The sequence below is a fragment of the Eschscholzia californica genome, unplaced genomic scaffold (genome assembly GCF_041429995.1).
Source record: "Eschscholzia californica isolate CP2 unplaced genomic scaffold, dmEscCali1.0.p SCAF_2, whole genome shotgun sequence".
NCBI lineage: Eukaryota > Viridiplantae > Streptophyta > Magnoliopsida > Ranunculales > Papaveraceae > Eschscholzia > Eschscholzia californica.
The window spans coordinates 63985853-64006515 of NW_028238309.1; the positions used below are offsets into that span (position 1 = coordinate 63985853).

At 34.4% G+C, this 20663-nt stretch overlaps 2 protein-coding genes and 1 long non-coding RNA gene across 4 annotated transcripts; 1 reads left to right on the top strand and 2 right to left on the bottom strand.

The window, feature by feature from the left end:
- Positions 1-136: 136 nt before the first annotated feature.
- LOC147560227 (uncharacterized) lies at positions 137-4450 on the bottom strand. Its single transcript, XR_015233689.1, has 3 exons — positions 3662-4450; positions 2377-2513; positions 137-1032 (listed from the first exon to the last, which is right to left on the bottom strand). It is a non-coding gene; the product is annotated as an uncharacterized LOC147560227 (long non-coding RNA).
- A 3116-nt stretch (positions 4451-7566) lies between these two features.
- LOC147560228 (vacuolar protein sorting-associated protein 28 homolog 1-like) lies at positions 7567-9423 on the top strand. Of its 2 annotated transcripts, none has more exons than XM_086662334.1 (2): positions 7567-7946; positions 8338-9423. In XM_086662334.1, exon 2 carries the CDS (start codon positions 8471-8473, stop codon positions 9098-9100), a length of 630 nt encoding a protein of 209 aa, XP_086518460.1. In that variant the 5' UTR covers positions 7567-7946; positions 8338-8470; the 3' UTR covers positions 9101-9423. The 2 variants fall into 2 exon arrangements, with proteins under 2 accessions (XP_086518460.1, XP_086518461.1); XM_086662335.1 differs by having other exon boundaries at positions 7830-8126.
- An 860-nt stretch (positions 9424-10283) lies between these two features.
- Positions 10284-17462, bottom strand: LOC147560229 (B3 domain-containing protein Os07g0563300-like). Its single transcript, XM_086662333.1, has 12 exons — positions 16683-17462; positions 15950-16031; positions 15726-15824; positions 14061-14881; positions 13811-13907; positions 13134-13308; positions 12931-13001; positions 12257-12661; positions 12018-12067; positions 11626-11739; positions 11381-11442; positions 10284-11270 (listed from the first exon to the last, which is right to left on the bottom strand). Exons 1-12 carry the CDS (start codon positions 16811-16813, stop codon positions 10546-10548), a joined length of 2832 nt encoding a protein of 943 aa, XP_086518459.1. The 5' UTR covers positions 16814-17462; the 3' UTR covers positions 10284-10545.
- Between the last annotated feature and the right edge of the window lie 3201 nt (positions 17463-20663).

Below are 20663 nucleotides of genomic sequence, written 5' to 3' on the forward strand. Positions count from 1 at the left end.
CTCAGACATATATCTCTCATCATTATATAGCTGAGAACTAGTAAACGGGAGTGTCTATAGGCGCCTCATTTTTTCTTTTTTTGAGATAAACCAGAATTTCATTCATAGAAGGAATTCAATCTAACAAATTACATGATTTTTGATGGTTTTGACTCCTTTGAGAACAACATGGATTTACTAATGAAAATTACAACATGAATTTCAAAGTAATGACAATACGAAGGAACAAGAGTACAAGATTGCAAAAATTAAAATAAAAGACCATGAAGGTCACAGATTAAGGATCCTAAAGATCACAAATGAGAGGACCCTAAAAGTCATGAAATTATTTATACATAAATATATGTAATCAGGATTTCGCCCTGATTCTTCAACCTTCAACTCGATCTTTGGTTGAAGCCCCATTTCATGTTGTTGTATATGTTACAACTAGCAACTCCATCAGCAAAATCTTTTCTTTTTTTCTCCTTGTGATTTGGATGTTGATTTAATATGGTTTTATCATTTTCTTCTTCTTCAACTTCTTGATTCTGAATCGAATCCATTATATAGAAAAAAGAAAACCCTAAAGCCCCAATTCCAAAAACACCTAGATTAAAGAGTGAGGAATTGATTTTCCAATCCAGCAATTACATTTACAACAAATTAGATGAGAACCAAACTCATTTTTACGTAGGCTGACCATCTCTATGTGCATCCCACAGACTGACCAAGTCCGAGAATTTTCTGTTGGACCTAGTATGTACTGGACTTGAACAACACAGACTCAGACTAGTCCGAGGCTTACGAGAAGTGGCAAGAGTAATGGTGAGTCTCAATAAGAAAGGAGAGCCTTTGAAGGCACCCTAGTAACAAGACAAAGTTACGCGCACATATATCAACCTCGTAACTTTTACAGAGGGGGTGAGCCACTCTAGGCTAGCAGTTGTTTACAGAAAATAAAGTTCTCGGTGAAATCTTAAAGCCGTGTATAGAAGCTGACACTTGCCTAACGTCAGAACCTAATGGCAAGAAAATTGCGTTACCAACTACCTTGGAAAAACATCAGTAAACATTTGTATAATATAGACAAACTCTCTTTATGGGAGGTCCAGAACGGGAAAAACATAGAGGTTTGGAAAGATAATTGGATTCCTTCTCTTAACAACCCCCCGGAGAATATTTATAACTCTCCGATCACTAAAGTTTCTCAACTAATAGAACAGAACCAATGGAACCAAGAACTGCTCAATAGAACCTTTGATGAAAACACCAAAAACTTAATTCTTACTATTCCTATAGACTGTAATAATGAGGATCAACTCAGGTGGTCCCTCACTAAGTCAGGCAACTTCTCGGTTAAATCAATGTATAGACATCTCTCAACCAGTATGAACTCACCCTCTAAAAAAGAACCAAACTGGAATTTTATTTGGTCCATCCAAGTAGTTCCTAGAATTAAACTGTTTTTATGGAAAATTTGTGTTAAAGCCCTCCCGGTACGGGAGCGGATTGGAAAATACATTGACAATAATCTGAATTGTCCCAACTGCAACGTGGTGGAATCAATGGAACATGCTCTTCTACACTGTCCATTAGCGAAAAACATTTGGTTTTACTTTAACATCATCTCAGAACAGATTCCTTCGATTAGAGACTGGATTTTCTCTTGGGAACAAAACCCTGAACTCAATCAAACTCATAATGGCATTCACATGGCTACTATAATGTGGATCATCTGGAAAATTAGATGCGATCACTGCTTTCAACAGGAAATCAACTCCTTAGAACAAATAATATCAATCATTACAAACTTCCCTCAGTATAAACAGAATCCTCAAATCAGAACGAAGGTGGCACCAGTTATATGGACACCACCTTTACAAGATTGGGTTAAAATAAACGTAGATGCATCTTTCAGCAACATAAATGAAAATGCAGGTATTGGAATAGTTATTCATAACCATGCATCGGAATTCATAGAAGCTTACGTTACAACCACCAGAAGCCGAAGCGCAGAGGAATGTGAATCATTAGCCATCCTAAAAGGAATGGAATGGGCGGTGGCCCACAATTACAGGAGAATCATCATAGAAAATGACAATATCAATGTAATTCAATATCTTCAAAAGAATAAAAATGAAATACAATGGCAAACCAAAAGGAACATTCAAAAAATAAGAGAAATCGGATCCCTTACAGAAGCAGTCAAATATTCGTTTGTAAACAGACACTCCAATCGAGTTGCAGATAAGTTAGCAAAGTGGGCGAGGAAAAGGAATAAAACTCAATCATGGAAGAATATCCCGTACTTTATTTCAAATTTGTATTGTAATAGAATTCTTGTTGTTTAATATATTACATCATTTCAACAAAAAAAAAAAAAAAAAAAACTACCTTGTAAAAGATGATGAAGATAGTGGAATTCTTTATGAGGTAAGTTTTGGTCCGCACACAACATGTAATGACTTGGGAAACTTACTCAAAGACCGGTTCAGTGAAATAAACGTCTTTGGAATGCATATTATGTGCACCTAGATAAGAAAAGACACTAAGAAACACCCCCATGCATACCTACTTTTTTTTTTTTTGTTGAAAGCACTGTATACCTACTTACTAACATCATTATTATACCCGAGCTTGTATGATAGAACTCCACGGATAACATAAACAAACTGTAAATTCATATAATAGCGTACTAAAGTTATATTTCTGAATTTTTTACTTATGGAATCAAATTCAAATCCAGTTATTGAGGAGAAAACAAGGTGCATCTCACAGCTACTCATTTTGATATTTTGAAAATTATGTTAAGACTCCAAGATTTGGAAATGTGCTAAATAGTTAAAAATGGTACTAGCCTGATATTCCATGTTCATGGTAGGGGAGGCACATCCACATGGTCTAATGATATGTGAGGCAAAGCCAACTACCTTCGTACATGTGAGCCAACAAGAGAAAAAAAATAATAAGGTTAATTCCGTTTTGGCCTCCATATTGTGACCAACTCACCGTTTTGGCCTCCAATTATGTCCAGCAGTTCGTTTTGTGCCCAAAAAACTAAATTTTTTACCAAATTATTTTCGGGGGCCAAAATGGAAATATTTTTGAAAATACATGATGGACGATGATTTTTGGACTTCTGAAAGTCCCACATCCACTTCGAATTTCTGGAAGGCTATTGTCAATACAAGGGATACTATCCATAATAATTGTCTTTGGATGATTGGCGATGGTACCAATATTAAAATTAAACAAGACCCATGGATCCCTGACGTTCAAGGACATAAACCACAATTTATACAGGAACTCCCAAACAACATTTTCTGGGTAGCTGATCTTATAAAGAGAGATTCAACGATATACCAATGGGATCAGGAAAGATTAAGCACATATTATGATGATACCACAATACAAGCTATCAAGAACATACCCATTCCTCAACATCAACAACATGATAAATTCATTTGGACATGTGTGGAGAATGGCAAATTCTCACCAAAATCATACTATCAACAGAACAAAAATAGTTCAATAATGTCAGATCAAGCACATACTTTCCCTTGGAAGAAATTTTGGAAGCAAAAACATATGGATCCTAACATTCAAATATTTATATGGGAATTGATCCATGATGGTTTACCCAACTTAACCAATATTAGTCGTAAGATTCCAAACATACCTAACTTCTGCATTATTTGTGATAGACAAGAGATCGAAACCAGAGACCATTTATTTAGTACCTGCAAGGTATTTAAAGATCTTGTTAGTTATACAAATAAGTCAGATCTTCATCAACTTAATATAGATCTGGTTGGTACTCTCAAAGATATGCTTTTAAAGGACAAAAATAGTTCTCACATATGGTTTGAAGCTACTTATCTGATATGGAATTGGTGGAAGATGAGGAATGATTTAATCTTCAACAAAACACCAGTTGATATAGCTAGATGTTGGCGACGCACTCAAGAGTCTTTAAGGTTTGTAATCCATAACTCTACTCCTAATATTTCTAACAATTTCTTGCAGGAACAAGATTGGATTCCACCTCCAGTGGACAAAGTAAAGATCAACCGTGACGGATCTTTTCGATCTAATGGTGGATCTTGTGCCGCGGTTGCTAGAAATAGCTCAGACACCATCATCGGAGAAAGAACAAAACCAATCGCACCAACAACTGCCCTAGAAAGTGAAATGCTTGCCATTTCTTTAGGGTTGGAGTTGGCAAATAATCTGGAAATAGAGTGTTTAATTTATACTGGAGACGGATTCTAGGGTTATGGTTGATTTAATCACAACCATCGATCCTTCAATCCCATTGCGTTTATGGACGGTTGTTAATGATCTCCGTGCAAGAATATCTTCCGGACGCGTGGATATTATCTACTGCCCACGTTAACAAAATCAACTTGCACATAACTTAGCCTCTTCATGGTTTAATCCTCCGTAATAAACTTTGGTTTGTCTTGACCCCTAGCAGTTAACTTGTTACTATGTAGTCCTTTATTTATTTATTTTCTCTTTTCAAGGACATCATTGTAATCGTTATACAGTTTAATGATATTTCCGTTCAAATAAAAAAAAAAATTCTTTCTCCTCCACTTCACCTTATCCCTCCTCCATCACACCACCTCCTCTCCACCTCACCTTTCTTCTCAGGCAAATGGTCGCCGGCAGAAATAAAAATTATGGCCGGTCACCTTTAACATAAAAAAAAATTATCTCTCTCTTCTTCTTCTCCTTATTTCTCTCTTTTCTTCTTCTTCTTCTTCTTCTTCTTCTTCCTACCTACTTTAATTATTTGCTTGTTATACTACTTGATATTAGTATTCGGTTAGCCATTACTTCATATATACAAAACAATAAGTATTATACAAGAATTTCTCAAATTTCATCAAAATAAGCGGTGCTATAGCAGTTATGTCATAATTCACTCAAACTTCTGAAATATTATCAAAAATAAAATATTTTAATATAACATTTTAATATAGATATTTTAATATATATATATATATATTTTAATATAACTATGTTAAAAATATTTTAATATAGATATTTTAATATATATATATAAAATTATCTATATATATATATATTTAATATAAATGTTTTAATATAAATATGTTAAAAAGAGTATCAGATGACTTTAAGCGTTATTTGTATAAGGATATCTTAATATAAACGTTTTAATAACAATATTTTATGTTAATTATTTTAATTTAAAAATACAATTTCAATACAAATATTTTTATATAGATATTTTATTTAATATTTTATCTTTCTGTTAAATTTATTTGTTTGTATAAATATCAAAACACAGCCGAACATATGTACTATAAGCTCATACCATGGACCACTATATTCAAATTATTAGAAATGTAAGTGTATAAATATCAAAACACAACCGAACATATGTACTATAAGCTCATGCCATGGACCACTATATCCAAATTATTAGAAATGTAAGTGTATAAATATCAAAACACAGCCGAACATATGTACTATAAGCTCATACCATGGACCACTATATCCAAATTATTAGAAATGTAAGTGTAGATCACACTAATTTGGAGTATCATATAACATATGTTTAACTAGGACGTTAGAGCCCCTTTTGGAGTATCATGTAACATATGTTTTAAAAAAAAGTATAAAAAGATAATATTTTAATATGGATATTTCAATTTCAATATATATATATATAATTTTGTATATGTATATATATATATATATATATATATTTAATATAAATGTTTTAATATAAATATGTTAAAAAGAGTATCAGATGACTTTAATCATTATTTTTATAAGGATGTTTTAATAGAAACATTTTAATAAAAATATTTTAATTTAATTATTTTAATGTAAAAATATAATTTCAATAAAAATATTTTCATATAGATATTTTATTTAATATTTTATTTTTTTTGTTAAATTTATTTGTTTGTATAAATATCTTGAAAAGAGTATTCGATCTGTAAAACTTTTCGTTTCCTTCTACTTTTTTCTTATGAACTTTAATTAATGATAAAATTTGGATATTAACATAGTATATAAAATAAAAAATTAGCTACAAACTTATCGGATAATACATTACTGTTCAATGTAGCTGAACCTGAACAAATGTATTCATTGTTAATCAACCCAACAATCATAATACCATGAAGCTGCACAGTTCATTCTCGAATTGGTTGGTACAGAACAATAAAAGATATTTATATTTAATCTTTTTATTAGGTTTAATTATGTATATAAATATATTAAAAGAGTATCAGATGACTTTGCTTTTGTTCTATAACAGATGGTTGGGGAATTGAGTAGGTTGATGTTAACCCCAACTATTTAAGAATATTAAAATTACCCAAAATTAAAATACATTAGATTTTAGAGTCATTAGGACTAAACTAACTAATTGCAACAAAAAAACTTAAATAAATTTTTCTCTATTTGCTGGTATAATATAAACTTGAAGCCTCAAAAAATGTCTAATAGGAATTTCTTTTATCATTTTGAACAGAGATTACCAGCATTATCGATGATTTGGATATATAATCACTCCTAAGCGCGTGTGCTTTGCAGTTAGATTTCATAAATTAAGTAATAGGGAGCCTGTTTAAAATTACAACTTCTCTACTTTTAAAAAGTTAACTATAACTTTTATCAGTGATTATGTCGATTTCAGGATCATTAATTTTTTTTTTTTTTTTTAATTATGTCCTAACGTGCGTCGTTACATAGATAAGTTTTGTTAATTTATATATGAATCACAAGCCTCCATCCAATGGTGTGGGCCTCCATCCAATGGTGTGGGCGCCCAAACCCAAATTAAAAGAAGGTATAATTGAGTCATCCGTGATGCCCATTGCCAAATAGGGGATGCCTATAAAATTTCTCATTAGGAATTAGATTGTTTATAAACATCAATCCAGCTCCAGCCCAAATTAAGACAAGAAAAACCCCAAATGGAGAACCGTGAAGAAGCCCTACCTAAACCAATGTTTAGCAGTCCATTGTTGTATTCCTATGTCTACAAAATAGTTGGAAGTATGGCAGCCTCCAGTTTTTGCAAGTGTCCGAATACAAGGAGTGTATTTGGACGAACGAAACCATTAGTAAGATAACCCGAACTGCAGCTCTAAGTAATTTGTCTTACACTAATTACTCTTGCACAATCTTTTGTTAGAGGAGTAGTTTATATCAATTAATCTCTTTATATATAAGTTCTCAAACTATAAAATGCTTTTGTCTTTATACCTATGTTGGGGAAATTATGTTTGCAATATATGCTTTAAAAATTTTCACACTTCAAATATGAGGCAAATTCTACCATCTTTTATTTTGTTGAAGATAAATTCTACCATCTTGATATGGGTCTTTCTAGAACATATCTTCGATCTAGTTTACTAAACGGAAAGATATTGTGCATGCGTATTACATTTGACTCCCTTAGTATTAATCCGTATGCAGTTGAGTCAAATAATAAAATCTCTTTCAGATGTTTATAGATTCTATAGAGTACAATGAAATAAAAGAAGAAAAGACTGTCTAACGAGCAATCACATAGTGCTCGAGTCGAAATGTAACAGTGGAGCCCGGTGGCACAATAATTTGCTTTATTTTTCATTATGGTCGATGAGAACAATCTTATTAAGTGGATCCAAAATCAACTCAAACAAACTATTGAGACGCATGGGACCTCACGAGTTAGATAGAAACAAACAATCTAAGCTAACTCTGGTCAATTTATTCTCATTCAGATCTGACTCGGAGAAAAAACAAACTAATCAAATTTTTTCGTCTTCTTCATTCATTCATTGCGTGTATACAGAAGCACCTCGGTTTCTCTCTCTAACACGCAACCTCTCTTTCTCAAACCCTAACTTCCTAGGTTTTATCATCTCTCTAGACTCTGTGTTTCTGCAAAATCTGAAAACTTGGGACAAGTAAAGCTGCGATTTTTAATCCTTGTAAGTTTTTTTCACTCACTGTTTGGATCTTTGATTTTCTGACAATTTAAAGATCCCCACTCCTGTCATAATTAAAATCATCATTTTTTAGGGTTTCAAATTCAACTATTTAATGTAGTTGTAATAGTTCTTAATAACTTGTAGAATAATCTCTTCTTCATTCTTGACCAACTAATAAAGGTAATTTAATGGGAATCCCTTTTTTTTTTTGTCTTTTTGATTCTTGGGTTGCTCTTATACTAAGTAAGTTCTAGATTATTTGATCTCAATCTTTATAGCTTGATTTTGTCTCATACCCTAGTTTTATTTCTTCAATTTTGTTTATTTTGATTCTAAAGTTTCGATTTTTTGATTGTTTTTGTGTGTTTTCTTTGATTGTTGTTTGGTACAGAAGAAACCCTAGCCCTAATGCGCGTGTCCCGTTGTCTTCTCCATTCAAATTAATTAGCAAGTAGAAATCGAACCATCAGAAACAAAAAAAAAAACCTTGAACAAAGGATTTGAAACCCATAACTTTGGTAACAATGGAGGTAAAGCTTTGGAATGACAAGCGTGAAAGAGAAATGTATGAGAACTTTGCCGATCTTTACGCCATTATTAAAGCAACCGAAAAGCTCGAAAAAGCTTATGTTAGAGATATTATCACTTCATCAGAATATGAACCAGAGTGTTTGAAATTGATAGCTCAATTTAAAACCCTAACATCAACCCTAAAAGACACTGTTCCTAGTGTTGAACGATTCATCGATACATACAAAATGAATTGCCCGGCTGCTCTAAATCGCCTTATTACATCCGGTGTTCCAGCAACTATCGAACATCGGGCAGCTTCTTCATCATCAATGAATGCATCGGCCGCCATTGTTGCAGAATGTGTTCAACATTTCATAACAGCAATGGATACCTTGAAGTTGAATATGTATGCTGTTGATCAAGTTCATCCTGTTCTTGCTGATCTATTAGCTTCACTCAGTAAGCTTAATATATTGCCGCCCGATTTCGAAGGAAGGGTTAAAATGAGAGAATGGATATTGAGGTTATCGAAGATGGGAGCTGCGGATGAACTGACGGAGCAACAAGCAAGACAGCTGCATTTTGATCTGGAGTCTTCGTACAACTTATTCATGGCAGCTTTGCCTAATGCTGGATCTTGATCAAGATGTGGGTAAGATTATTATTTGTAAATAAAATGGCATTTTGATTCTCACTTTGTCAATGTTTGTGGGTTTGTGTTTGCTTCAACAACTTTGTCACGAATTCTGTAACAAAACAATTATCGTCGTCGATATATTCTAAACAGGGTTAGATGTGTGGATCAGTTGCTTTTGTTATTAGAGTTCATGAAGAAATTTGCTGTCTTTTGTTATGGGGATTAGTTTTTGTTGTAGTCAGTTTGTGTTAACGAGTAAGCGATGTTAGTTAGATGAATCGAAATGAAAGAAAAATGGTAACATATAGTATATTGGTTGGATCTGAATCAACTTTTTCCTTTGTGTTTTTTTTGTTTTCGCTTCTACTTCAACAAATAACTGCATACACGAAAAACAATGACTTGTTGTACGAAAATGCATAACTATGAGGGGTGGTTACTGGGATTTATTATACAGCTGTAGACAGGCTTGAGTAAGATTTCAGTTCGGTTGTTCTTAATCTAACTTGTTAGAATGGCTGATTTGGCCTATTTTGGGTCCATTTGAGTTAAACAATTTCGACTCAGGCGAGTCTAAATCAGACAATGAGAAAGATCAAACTCCATATTAGTATATTCTTGTTCTTATGCTAGAATGATATCTGCTGTATTTGCTTGGTTTCTCCTTCACGACCTAGATACACTTTGCCTTGTTCAATTTCCTTTTCCAAATGCTTCTTACTTTAGACTCCTTCCTCGGACTCTCTGGAACTTTGGTAAGTCAGACATATTGAGAGTTGTTCTCTCCATCACTCCCTTCGCTATTTGGTGGGGAACTTGGCTAAGAGTTATTCGTCTACTTGGACATATCGAAAGCGCAATGGAAACGATTATTACCTTCGGAACTTTAATAAGTCAGACATATTGAGAGGCTTTCTCTACATCACCATTTCCTTCCCCATTTGGTGGGGAACTTGGCTAAAGTTATTCGTCTACTTAGAGTTATCGAAAGTGCAATGGAAACGATTATTACCCCTCACAGAACTCGTTCACCTTTTGAGCATGCCTGCAAGAAATTTTCAGAATATTTCTCGGAAGAGGCTGATAGATTCTATTTTCAGCATTTTTAGCTTTATACTGCACTTTTCCTAAAAATGATTTGGAGCAAGGATGGTAACTGCATAAATATCTTGGCGAAACAACAAAAATCAACAACCCCAACTCAACTGAAATTGTATTCAGATAAAATCACTCTTTCAGAGTTTCAACTATATTATGACCTAATAATCTAGACTTCAATCCTCCCTATGTACAAAGAAAATCCGACATTTACTATGATATTTCTATGACTGTCAGACTAATGCTGACTCAAATATATATACGGGAAGCTAAGCTTCATATTGATTGGTCTTACTCCCCCGTTACCTAGGCCAAACCCAATGCTTCACCCTTGATTCAGGATCTGAACCCCTAACCAGTTGCTGAGGTAGATGTTGACCGTAGCTTTGTTGTATCGACATCAAGATGCACTTCCCCGGCTATCACACCATTGTCAATATTCCCTTCTCCTACATCTATCTTCGGAGTTGCTAGTTTGGGGCCGACCACTTCTGGACCTGCTGCTGTAAGCTGCTCACAGCCCGTCATTTCGCCAGCATCTCGATTCAGTGATGGCTCATCGTCCCGATCTGGATGCATGTTCAGGTCAATCCCACCTATAAATGGAGAAAACGCCATTTTCTTCTCGTTGCTATCATCACCCGCAGCAGTCTCATCGACCACCTTTAGGGTTAGAGTAGTGTTGTTACTGCTGATGAGTTGTTCATTCTCCTGTTTTGGTTTCTCAGAAGTCCGGGGTTGAGATTGCTGTTGTTTCTTTTCTGCAATTTCTGCTTCTTTCTCTGATTGACGCTTCTCTCGTCGTTCCATTAGGGTTTTAAACCGACGCCTTACAGTAAGACAGACGGTGCACGGGCAATCGTCTTTGTGTTTTGGGCCTTTACCACTAGGAGGCTGGATACAGACAATGCATGTGCAACCTGGTCGATGTCGAGGGTGTCTTGTTGTAGTTTGTTGAGTTGGAGTAAGAACTTCTTTCCTTTCAAGAATCGCAAGATTAACAAGAGTATCAAGCCCCTCGGGCACTTCAAGAGAATCACTATCCTTTTTCATAGCTTTGTTTTTTGAAGCATTTACTGCATCCCAAAGAATAAATTTATGATCAAATAACTTGTTTTTGTACATTTCTCATCTGCTCTTGACAAAGAAGAAAGTTACCCAAATAATGCTTAAAAATTGTTCATACCTGTTGAGACCAAATCTTCAAGTTGTTCCGTCGTTAATTCCTCAGCCGCTGAACAAGACGACCTAAGTAGAATACAATTCGGAATTCTATGAACTTAAAACTTCTAAAAAGAATCCGCAGAACAAATAATGAGAGAAGAAAAAGTAGATTGAAAAAGAATTAAACCAAAATCTGCTTAGAAAGCAGAAGGCTGCATAAATTCTGGCACGACTAGTTTTCTAGAACTAAAAGAGTCGCAGATTTACCTATTTGAGTCCCATGAATTATCAGAGCAGGTCCAGTTTGAAGGAAGAAGTGCATCAGCAGGAAGTCTGCGCCATTTCGAACAATCTTCACACTGAGCCCATTGAATCTTTTCACTGAGACATGAAAACGTAGCATTGGCTTGAGAAAGATATATAACAATAACATAGAATTATGTCCAAAATTACCATCTTATTTCAGATAGCAACTACAATCACCAAAGGAAAGCAACTTATTAATTTTGAATATTTAGATCTGTGATGTCACGAGAGTTATAAATAAGGGTGATCAATTGATGCGAAAGCAGAAAACCAAGCTAAAAAGCTCCATTAAACAAACGGCACGTGAAATACTGAAAAATAACAAAAAAACAGGAGAAAATTAAGGCGACTACCCCACACTATTTGTAGCGAAAATTGTTGGCCTCCCAAGTATAGGTGCTTCCTGTAGGTGAAAAATCATGTCAGATGTCGAGGAAATACGATCCATACTAAGGAAAATAACCTAGAAAGCATATAAAATTATAAAGACTAAATTTTTTGAAAAGCAATATACTACACTAAAATGAGAAAACAGCGGACAAACATAGCTAGCCCATTTACTAATAACAGCGGACAAACACAAACGACATACCTCATACTCTTCAAACTCATGGCCTTCAATTACGACGATACTTGGAACATTGTTGCTTGGTGGGCGGAGAAGTCCTTGAGCCTCTTCCCAAGTAAGCTTGAGCTGTATTGAATCCTCATTTTCCATATGTAACCGTTTACTCTTTGAACCAAGAGTGCTGCTTTTCCTCTTACTAGAAAGGAGGGAAGACTTAGACCCTTGCAATTCTTTTGCGATATAACTTGACTTATCAGCCCAGCTAGCTGGATCTGCTGAATTAACCTGGTTGTTTAATGAGTAACCAGTTGATTCTGGATGACCCTTCAATGGGTGAGCAGTCGAAAGAACATCACTGGTTTTAGATCTTTTAGCGTTAACCTCTCCATTTTTTGAAACACTGTTGCCAACCTTAGATTCTGGATTATCCTATTACAAAAATATAAGTATAAGCTTTTGTGAAACATTATACAAATTCTTCTTGACTACATTCGAACATCAAAATCAACTCTGCAAATGCAGAAAACACGAGGCCTTGGGTTCAGAGAGCATCAAGTGAAATTAGTTGATCCACAGAAGTGGCAAGCAACATGTTAGAAGTGTTTATAATATAACTAATATTCCGATCAATGATTTACAATAACTGGGAACAGTAATCACTTCAGACCACCAACCTAATTAACTTTAGTGTGACAAACCTGGTCAGTGTTTGAAGCCTTTCTGAATCCCATGACCAGCTTTCCTTCTGGGTCTAGTCGACTGAATGTAACTGAAGAACCATAAGTTAGTTATATTTCTGAAGCAACTCCAATTAGGCATATTGAACATTCAGAAAAAAGAGGAACATTAATATCAGATATATAACTAGAGAGTAAGAAGTTAAACTAACATTACTGATTACCTATGTCCCCAGCTTGTAATTGCATTGACTGAATGCAAGGGGTGACCCCTTCTAATACATACATCCTGCTGTTATTGTTCGGCCAGAATCGGAACTGAAATACCCACTCCTTGCCTTTTGCATCCTGAACTCTAAGAGGTAGTCCTTCTGGCTGAGAAATTGCAGGAAAATAAGCCTGTTCCATAGGAAGAGTGTCTTACTAAAAGTCTAAAACACCAAGTATTCCTTATCATTGTGCATAAAAAGGAAAAATATCATCATAAACTATTCGTGCAGAAAAACCGGCATACTCGTCACTTGACAGTAATGAGAAGTGACCAGGAAAATGGATAAAGATATACAAGTTTAGTAAAACATTGAGCAACATAAGATGTTACTGAACCTGACTTCATTTCAGAAGAAATATAATTTTAAACCAGCCGAGAGGATCAGCCGATAACACGATATTCACTAAATGAACTGAATCGAACATACTTCAACGTGAAGAAAAACAACTCAGATTATGAAGCATCTACGCAAGTGCTTCAAACTTGCACTATCAAGTGAACAGCAACACGTTTTTAACAAGATTCTTGAAAATACCAAAACTTGCAATTATCTATCAAACACAATGAACTTGACTAGACCAATAGAACATGAATACTCGAAATGAATAACGATTACAGAGGAAATGTCACCTCAGCACACTTTTTTGGCAGCACCAAACGCCCTATACGGCCGGCATCACTTGCACTTAAGATCTTCTCAAACAAAGGCGTAATAATAGCATTTGAGCTTAGAATGGTTAAGAATCCTAAAATGCTATTAGGAATAGGAAAGTAGACTTTTCTTAATTAAAGTATTAAAATATAAAAAGAATAACATAAAACATCTCTGGATAACTAATCTATATTCATAAAATAAACAAGTAGAAAATTAAGTGGATACTGTCCAGAGATTTGTTGTAGTTCTTGATCAGTTATTCTAGGCCAATATCGAGAATGTAATTGATTTCTTCCACGGGGATCCATCCGAGGTCTACCATTGTGGATGTCAGTTCCAGCAGATGACTCCACTCCATTGTTTATATTATGATAGAGATTCGTGGAGGGCAAAGGTGAAGGCTGTTGTTGTTGGACTGAAGTCCCAGCAACTCTACTTGGCTCATTTGCCTCATCAAGTGGAAAAGGTACAGACAGACCAAAATGTCGACTGAGTAGATCGTTTTTTGAAGTTGATGACTGTAGTAAAATATTTGCAGATGGATTTGGGCGTGCCTCAAAACCCATTCCTAGAACGGAAGAGTCCAAACCGGAATCAGAAATTGCTCCTTTTCTTGCATCCATTGAATCAGTTGTTGTTGAAAGGGAGCGTGAACAATGCAAGCCATCTAAATTCCCTTCTTTCCTATGAATATTATGGAATCCAGTTATACTGTCAATCCCAGTATTTCCATTTACAACCCTATCCAATGTCACAATATTGAGACTGCTAGAAGTAACTCTTTGAGGTGGATCTTCAAGCTTTTTCATATCTAAGGAAGTGGTAGAGGAATGCTCCCCGGAAATTATTTTTTCACCATTTGTTTCATAAGGCATCCGCGGAAGCAATTCAGGCTGAGCACTAGCATGACTCCATATATTGTGGCGCTGATGCCACTGTCCAGGAACAGAACTTGGACCAACTGGGTTCCAGCCCTTGACAGAGCTGTCTTTAACTCTCTCTTGCAGAGGCAGCATTACAGAAGACGGGAACATCTGGTTTGAAGCCTAAAACAGAAATGTTATATGTTATTATGTTAAAGAAGGAAAAGAAGCTTTAAGGGTCGGAGAGTTCGAATTAATAAACGTTTAGATAATGATTGTAACTAAGCACTTTATAATAAACAAATATGAAACTGATACCACCAAGAAAAACAGAAAAGTCCAACAACCCTTGGCTCAAGTGGTAAGAGGTAAGTCTTCCAACTTAAAGGTCAAGGGTTCGAGGCACGCGCTTACCAATTCAAAAAAAAAAAGATTCCCAAATTATTTTTATAACCCATCAGATATCAAATACAAAAAGATATATGATTGTAGTGACTAGTGTAAGGACTAGTTAAGAAGCTGGATAATGGCAGCACCAAGTGTTAAACTTTCAGTTGTATCGAGTACCAATTACGGCAAACTCCAGCAACGGCGAAAATATCTACTAAATACACAAAACTGATTGTCATTAAACGTCATTCTCATTAAATTTCAATTGGCTAAACTAATGTTAATGCACCAAAGCAATTTTCTGGTTCTTTGGCCCCAGTAAGTTCCTAGGCCCACTATCCAGTATGAGTAGTGTTGTATCACCAAATAAAATTCAAAGTGCAGAGCAAGTAGTTTTAGTAACAAAAAGTACAGTTACCATCGATCTCTAAAATATGCCGATTTTCCATCTACATAGATAATACTTACTTTAGTTACTAATAATTAAGATCGACCAACATTTGTACATGACAAGAACAACAACAAAGAAGGAAATGCATTAAAGCAAGAATAAGAATCTGTTGGAAGATTGGTCTTACCATTTAAAGGAATATAAAAAAGTAGAGATAAAGCATGACCCACGAAAAGCCTGACTTACCATCATAATGTTCTTCCTAGCACATCCCATGCAATCAACTCCTCCAGCGTCCAAGAGTACAAATGCATGGACTGAAACAATACATCCACAATGTACTCGCTGCAACAAAAGTTTCATCTTTAGACGAACACAGAGTGTAAATAGACAAATTAAAATGAAGACAAAAGGTATTTGGCATCTTCAGTCAGTGCTCAGAAAAAAGCATAAGCAAAAATTCCATGTACCTTTCCGCAAGACTCACATGACCTCCATCCAGCAGCTCCAGCATGAAATGTATCACAGAACCTCCCTTCTTCATATGCAGAACTAGAGTGACACGAAGAAAGAAATGAGCAACAAACAAAATTCAACAACTTTTTTTCTCAAATTTCTCCCCGAAAATCAAAACATGGAAAGAAAACATGTAGGACTAAAAGGCTCTCTCTTGATTCACCAAGATTTGCAATTGACTTTTTCATTTTCATCTTAAAAAAGACAATCCCCCATATAACTAGTCATTATCCGATACGGGTGCATTGGGGATATACCCTAGATTCTAATATAAACTGCATAGCTGCCTAGAAGATAAACTAGCATGAATGAAAAGAGTGTCATTGACCTAATCCACCTGATGAATCAACACAAAAGGGTTCCAATTAATCCTATTTCTACTAAACTAATGAAATAGAAACATAATAATAAAGAAAGTAGATGAATTTAAAGCATTCACAACCACAAACCCACCAAAAAGACAAACCAAAAGACAGAAAAGCTTAAAAAGAAAGTTTTTTTTTTCTTTGCCAAAAATTACCAGGCATTTGCAACACTAAAAAGTTCAATTTTTTCTCAAAAACTTCCAAATACAGCAACCACAAGTTCACAACAAAGAAAACTAGAGAAATTAATATTCAAAACTTGAAATAATCTAGTACCAAAAAAAAAGAAAGATAAATTGAGATAGAAAGAAATTAGACATACGAGCATCGTTGGCAAAGTTCAGCTGAATCTCCAGTTCGTAATCGCCATCCTTTTTTGAATCTTTTTTCTGATTCCACATCTTTACAATCTGGATTAAAGCAGATCTTCTTGGAAGACGACGACGACATCATAGTATCATACGTTGTCTCTGTAATGAATAAACCCTAGCTAACTAGCTAGCTAGCTAGCTCTAGCTAGAGAGGTCTTTGAAGAAGAAGTTAGGACTGAGAAGAAGAAGAAGAAGAAGAAGAGAAGATGAAGATGTAGTGATTTGTAATCATTTGAGGGTTTTTTTAGTGAGAGAAAGAGAGAAGGTTATAAAGTGGAGTATTTAAAACAGGACGAAGAAGAAGAAGAAGCGTGGTTTAATGGCGTAGTAGTTCTTCTTGAACTCTCTCTCTTTCTTTCTCTTCTTTACTTTCTCTCACTACTCTACTGACGTACTACTCTACTCTTTCTCTTTCTCTTTTTCTTTTACAGGTTTATTTGTTTTGGCTACTTGACGTGACCAACTGTTCGGTTTCAACCCCTTGAGTATCAAATTGTCTGTTTTAAGTCCCCCACCTAACAGTTCTGTTAACTAAACTTTTTCTTTTTATTCCAATTCACCCTTCATCTTTTTCTTAATTTCACTTTTTTTTTATTCTCTCGGTTCGTGTTTTCTTTTCTTCTTCCGTGGTCGTTTGAAAACTAGGGAGAGACATGGTTCATTTCTCTCCTTATACTAAACCAAACGAGGATAAGGAATTCTCTCTAAAACTCTCTTTCTTTCTTCTTCTCGAATTTAGATTAGATTAAGGGATGAGGGTTCCTTCTTTCTCTTCATCTAGAAGACGGAGTGGTTCCTTCTTTCTCTTTGCATGGGAATCGAACAACGGGAGAATTGTCGCCCTCTTTCTTCAGCTCGAAATCAACACAAGGGAAGAGGCTTTTCTTTTTTCTCTCTCTCACTCACTCTCTCTCCCTCCCTCTCTCTCTCTCTCTCTCTCTATATATATATATATATATATATATATATATATATATATATCCCTTTATCTCTCCTCTTATGGTAACTAGGCGAGGGAAGAAGGTTCTTTCTCTCTCTTCACGTCTAGAAATAGGACTAGTTCCTTCGCTCCTTCCTTTGAACAAAGATTTGTATAGAAATCAAACAAGGAAAGAAGGCTCACTTAAAATTATGTCAAAAACAAAGGTCCCAATTAGCACTGATCGCCGGAAGCATTTAGAAATAAGATAGATAAAATGGAAAAGAGAAGTATAAGAAAGAAAGGTTTGTTTTTAACCAAGTAGTGTAAAGTTGAAAAAACGAAATAAGAATAATGATTACGTGTGAGAACTATTAGTCGAGCGGGCCGAAATGGCATGTCAACCCATTTAAGGGGTTAAAATGGTCCAGGTCACATTTGGAGAGCAAACACAGAATTAACCCCTCTCAGTTCTCACTAGTCTTGTTTTTTCGCCCGTCACGGTCGTTGTTATTTTACAATAAAATTCTCTCTTATGCCCACAACCTTTGCTTTCTGTGTTGACATAAACTCCAAAATCCTGATAGATTTCATGATTTATTGAACTTTAGTTATTCAGATATAAATAGCATAGTTGGGTTTTAGACCATATTTTAATAACTAACTATAAAGGAGTTTGGAACTAAATCTACTACTAAGCTGAGTAGCTGACCCTACTACAGTAATGGCTCGAAAAACTGTGGCCGCGTAGTCCAAAGATGATGTGGTCTACTCTATTGATCATACCACTTTTCTCTCATATGGCCAATTGGACATTTGATCTGTGGTGAGCCTCAATCTTCCCAATTTTTAGAACTTTGGGAATATCAAGAACAAATTGAGAATGATAGTCGTCATACATGGCCCGTGGACTGCAAACTGCAAACGTTCTGTAATTATATTTTTTAAGTCTGATTCGTCTTTATCTAAATAATTTGATTTAAACATGCTTGAAATACTTCACATTAAATATTCACACAAATTACATATTACCAGACAAAATCAAACATTTTAGAATTTAGTTTTAGTCAACTCATATATCATTAGGGCACTCATACAGAAGAACCAGTAGACATCAATACTGAGTTCTTCAACTTTCTCTGGATACGTCCAAACATAGGCCTGCTCCGCAATTAAATTAAGAAAGTTTTAGTAAAAAACGCACAAAATGGACTCAAATAGGAAATTAGGTCCCCGGAAAAATAATACTGTAAAAAAGACCCATTTTGTAACAATTTTTTTAAATGTTGACAACATATATAATTATGTTGTTAACAAGACAGTCTTATTTGTTTTCATGATCCCCTTTTTACCCTTCTATGCTGACAACATATATAAATGTGCTGTTATAAACTGTTGACGACATATATAATTTTGTTGTTACAAACTGTTGACAACGTATGTAATAACGTTCTGACTTATTATAATATGTTGACGACATATATAATTGTCTTGACTTGTTACAAAATGTTGATAAGATATATAATTTTGTTGTTAACAACATATATATAGTGCATCAACAAAAATATTATTTGTCCGTTAATGAAAAAAGATAATATGCATAACATTTTAATTTTTGCAAAAGACAAACTAAAAAATGCATTTGTCTAAATATTTATGTCAGAAGGAAAACAAAAAATGCGGAAACCATTTCTTTCTTCACAAGATAAATCGATAAGTTCTTTACCCAAAGTGTTAGTGTCAGTTTGTGTTTGTCAAATACAAAAGACAAAATGCAAAACTTTTTTGTAAATCAAATTTTGAGCAAAAACAAATTTGTTCCTAATTTAGAAAATTGTTGAGAGTAAACTAAAATTTGTTTAGAAATTTTCATAAATGTTTTTCACGTTGATTTTGCTGTAAAGTTGTACTGAACAAAATGATTATTTTTTCAAATATTATTTTAAATTGGGTTTGATTTCCTACTGTTCTCAAATTTTGAGACTTAGAATTACGGGTAGTCTCTAATAGTTGCATATTTGATATTTCATGAATATATAGTTATCTCAAATGAACTTAAATACAAGTATATTGGGATATATTTATTTTGTAAATCTCCCTATAAAAAATATTTTAAACATAAGTCTTCCAAATAATCATTTAAGACAGAAAGACCATCTATGATAGTTGGCGTGTAAATAAAGGGAAAATAATTATTCTTTTGATTTGGTAGTCGTACTCATAATAATTTAATATATCTATCTTCACCAATAATGAGAATTCAACTTTCGGCTTGGACAGCAAAAATAATCTGCACATCTAACTACTATTATGTTTCAAGGTATGGGAGATGTTGAAAAACAAGGATTTGATAGAATGTTAGTCCAATCTTTCATTATCACTACTTGATTTCCCATACTTGTATATATTTCATGTTTTCAAGTACAAAATCAACTCAAACTGCACAATAAATGACACATCTTGTAATAGCTAAAGTCTCATAACATGTGTTGAAGAGTACACCACTAATGACTAACCCTAATGTGATTTTTGTAGTATCTAAATACCTTATTAGTTATTTATTGTCGGTTTGGTCTATATATAACACGATTATTAGAGATTGATTATGACAGAAATAATTGACAAAAACCATCTATCCGCCTATTTCTCATTTGGAATATCTTGTATGTTTGACAACTAATTTTTTTTATATCTTTCGACAAGGTAAAGTAATTGATGATTAAGGAAGATGTTTAGTGCTTTTGATGATTATTTATGATTTTTGTTTCATTATCGTTACGTCTAAATCTCTCATGTTGATTGTGTGCCTTGGTGGGCATAATGTCCATGAATTGAGGCTCAATCAACCAAAAGAAAATGTCCCCACTCACCTAACAGAATTTTTGTTGTCTTTGTTAAATGCAATTTCTTAGCCCAGATGATGCGTGTTGGTCTAATCCTCATCAAAATTCAAAGAAAAGGTGAAAGAAAGAAGAAAATTCTTATCTTGAATTGTTGACTTATGAAGTGAAAT

What these genes read in the sequence shown, in the direction of transcription:
- LOC147560228 (XM_086662334.1), top strand. Translation starts at nt 8,471, where the DNA reads ATGGAGGTAAAGCTTTGGAATGACAAGCGTGAAAGAGAAATGTATGAG.
- LOC147560229 (XM_086662333.1), bottom strand. Translation starts at nt 16,813, where the DNA reads ATGATGTCGTCGTCGTCTTCCAAGAAGATCTGCTTTAATCCAGATTGT. An exon ending in CATGTGAGTCTTGCGGAAAG is followed by an intron (nt 15,825 to 15,949) that starts GTACATGGAATT and finishes CTTTTGTTGCAG; the next exon opens with CGAGTACATTGTGGATGTAT. An exon ending in CTAGGAAGAACATTATGATG is followed by an intron (nt 14,882 to 15,725) that starts GTAAGTCAGGCT and finishes TTTCTGTTTTAG; the next exon opens with GCTTCAAACCAGATGTTCCC.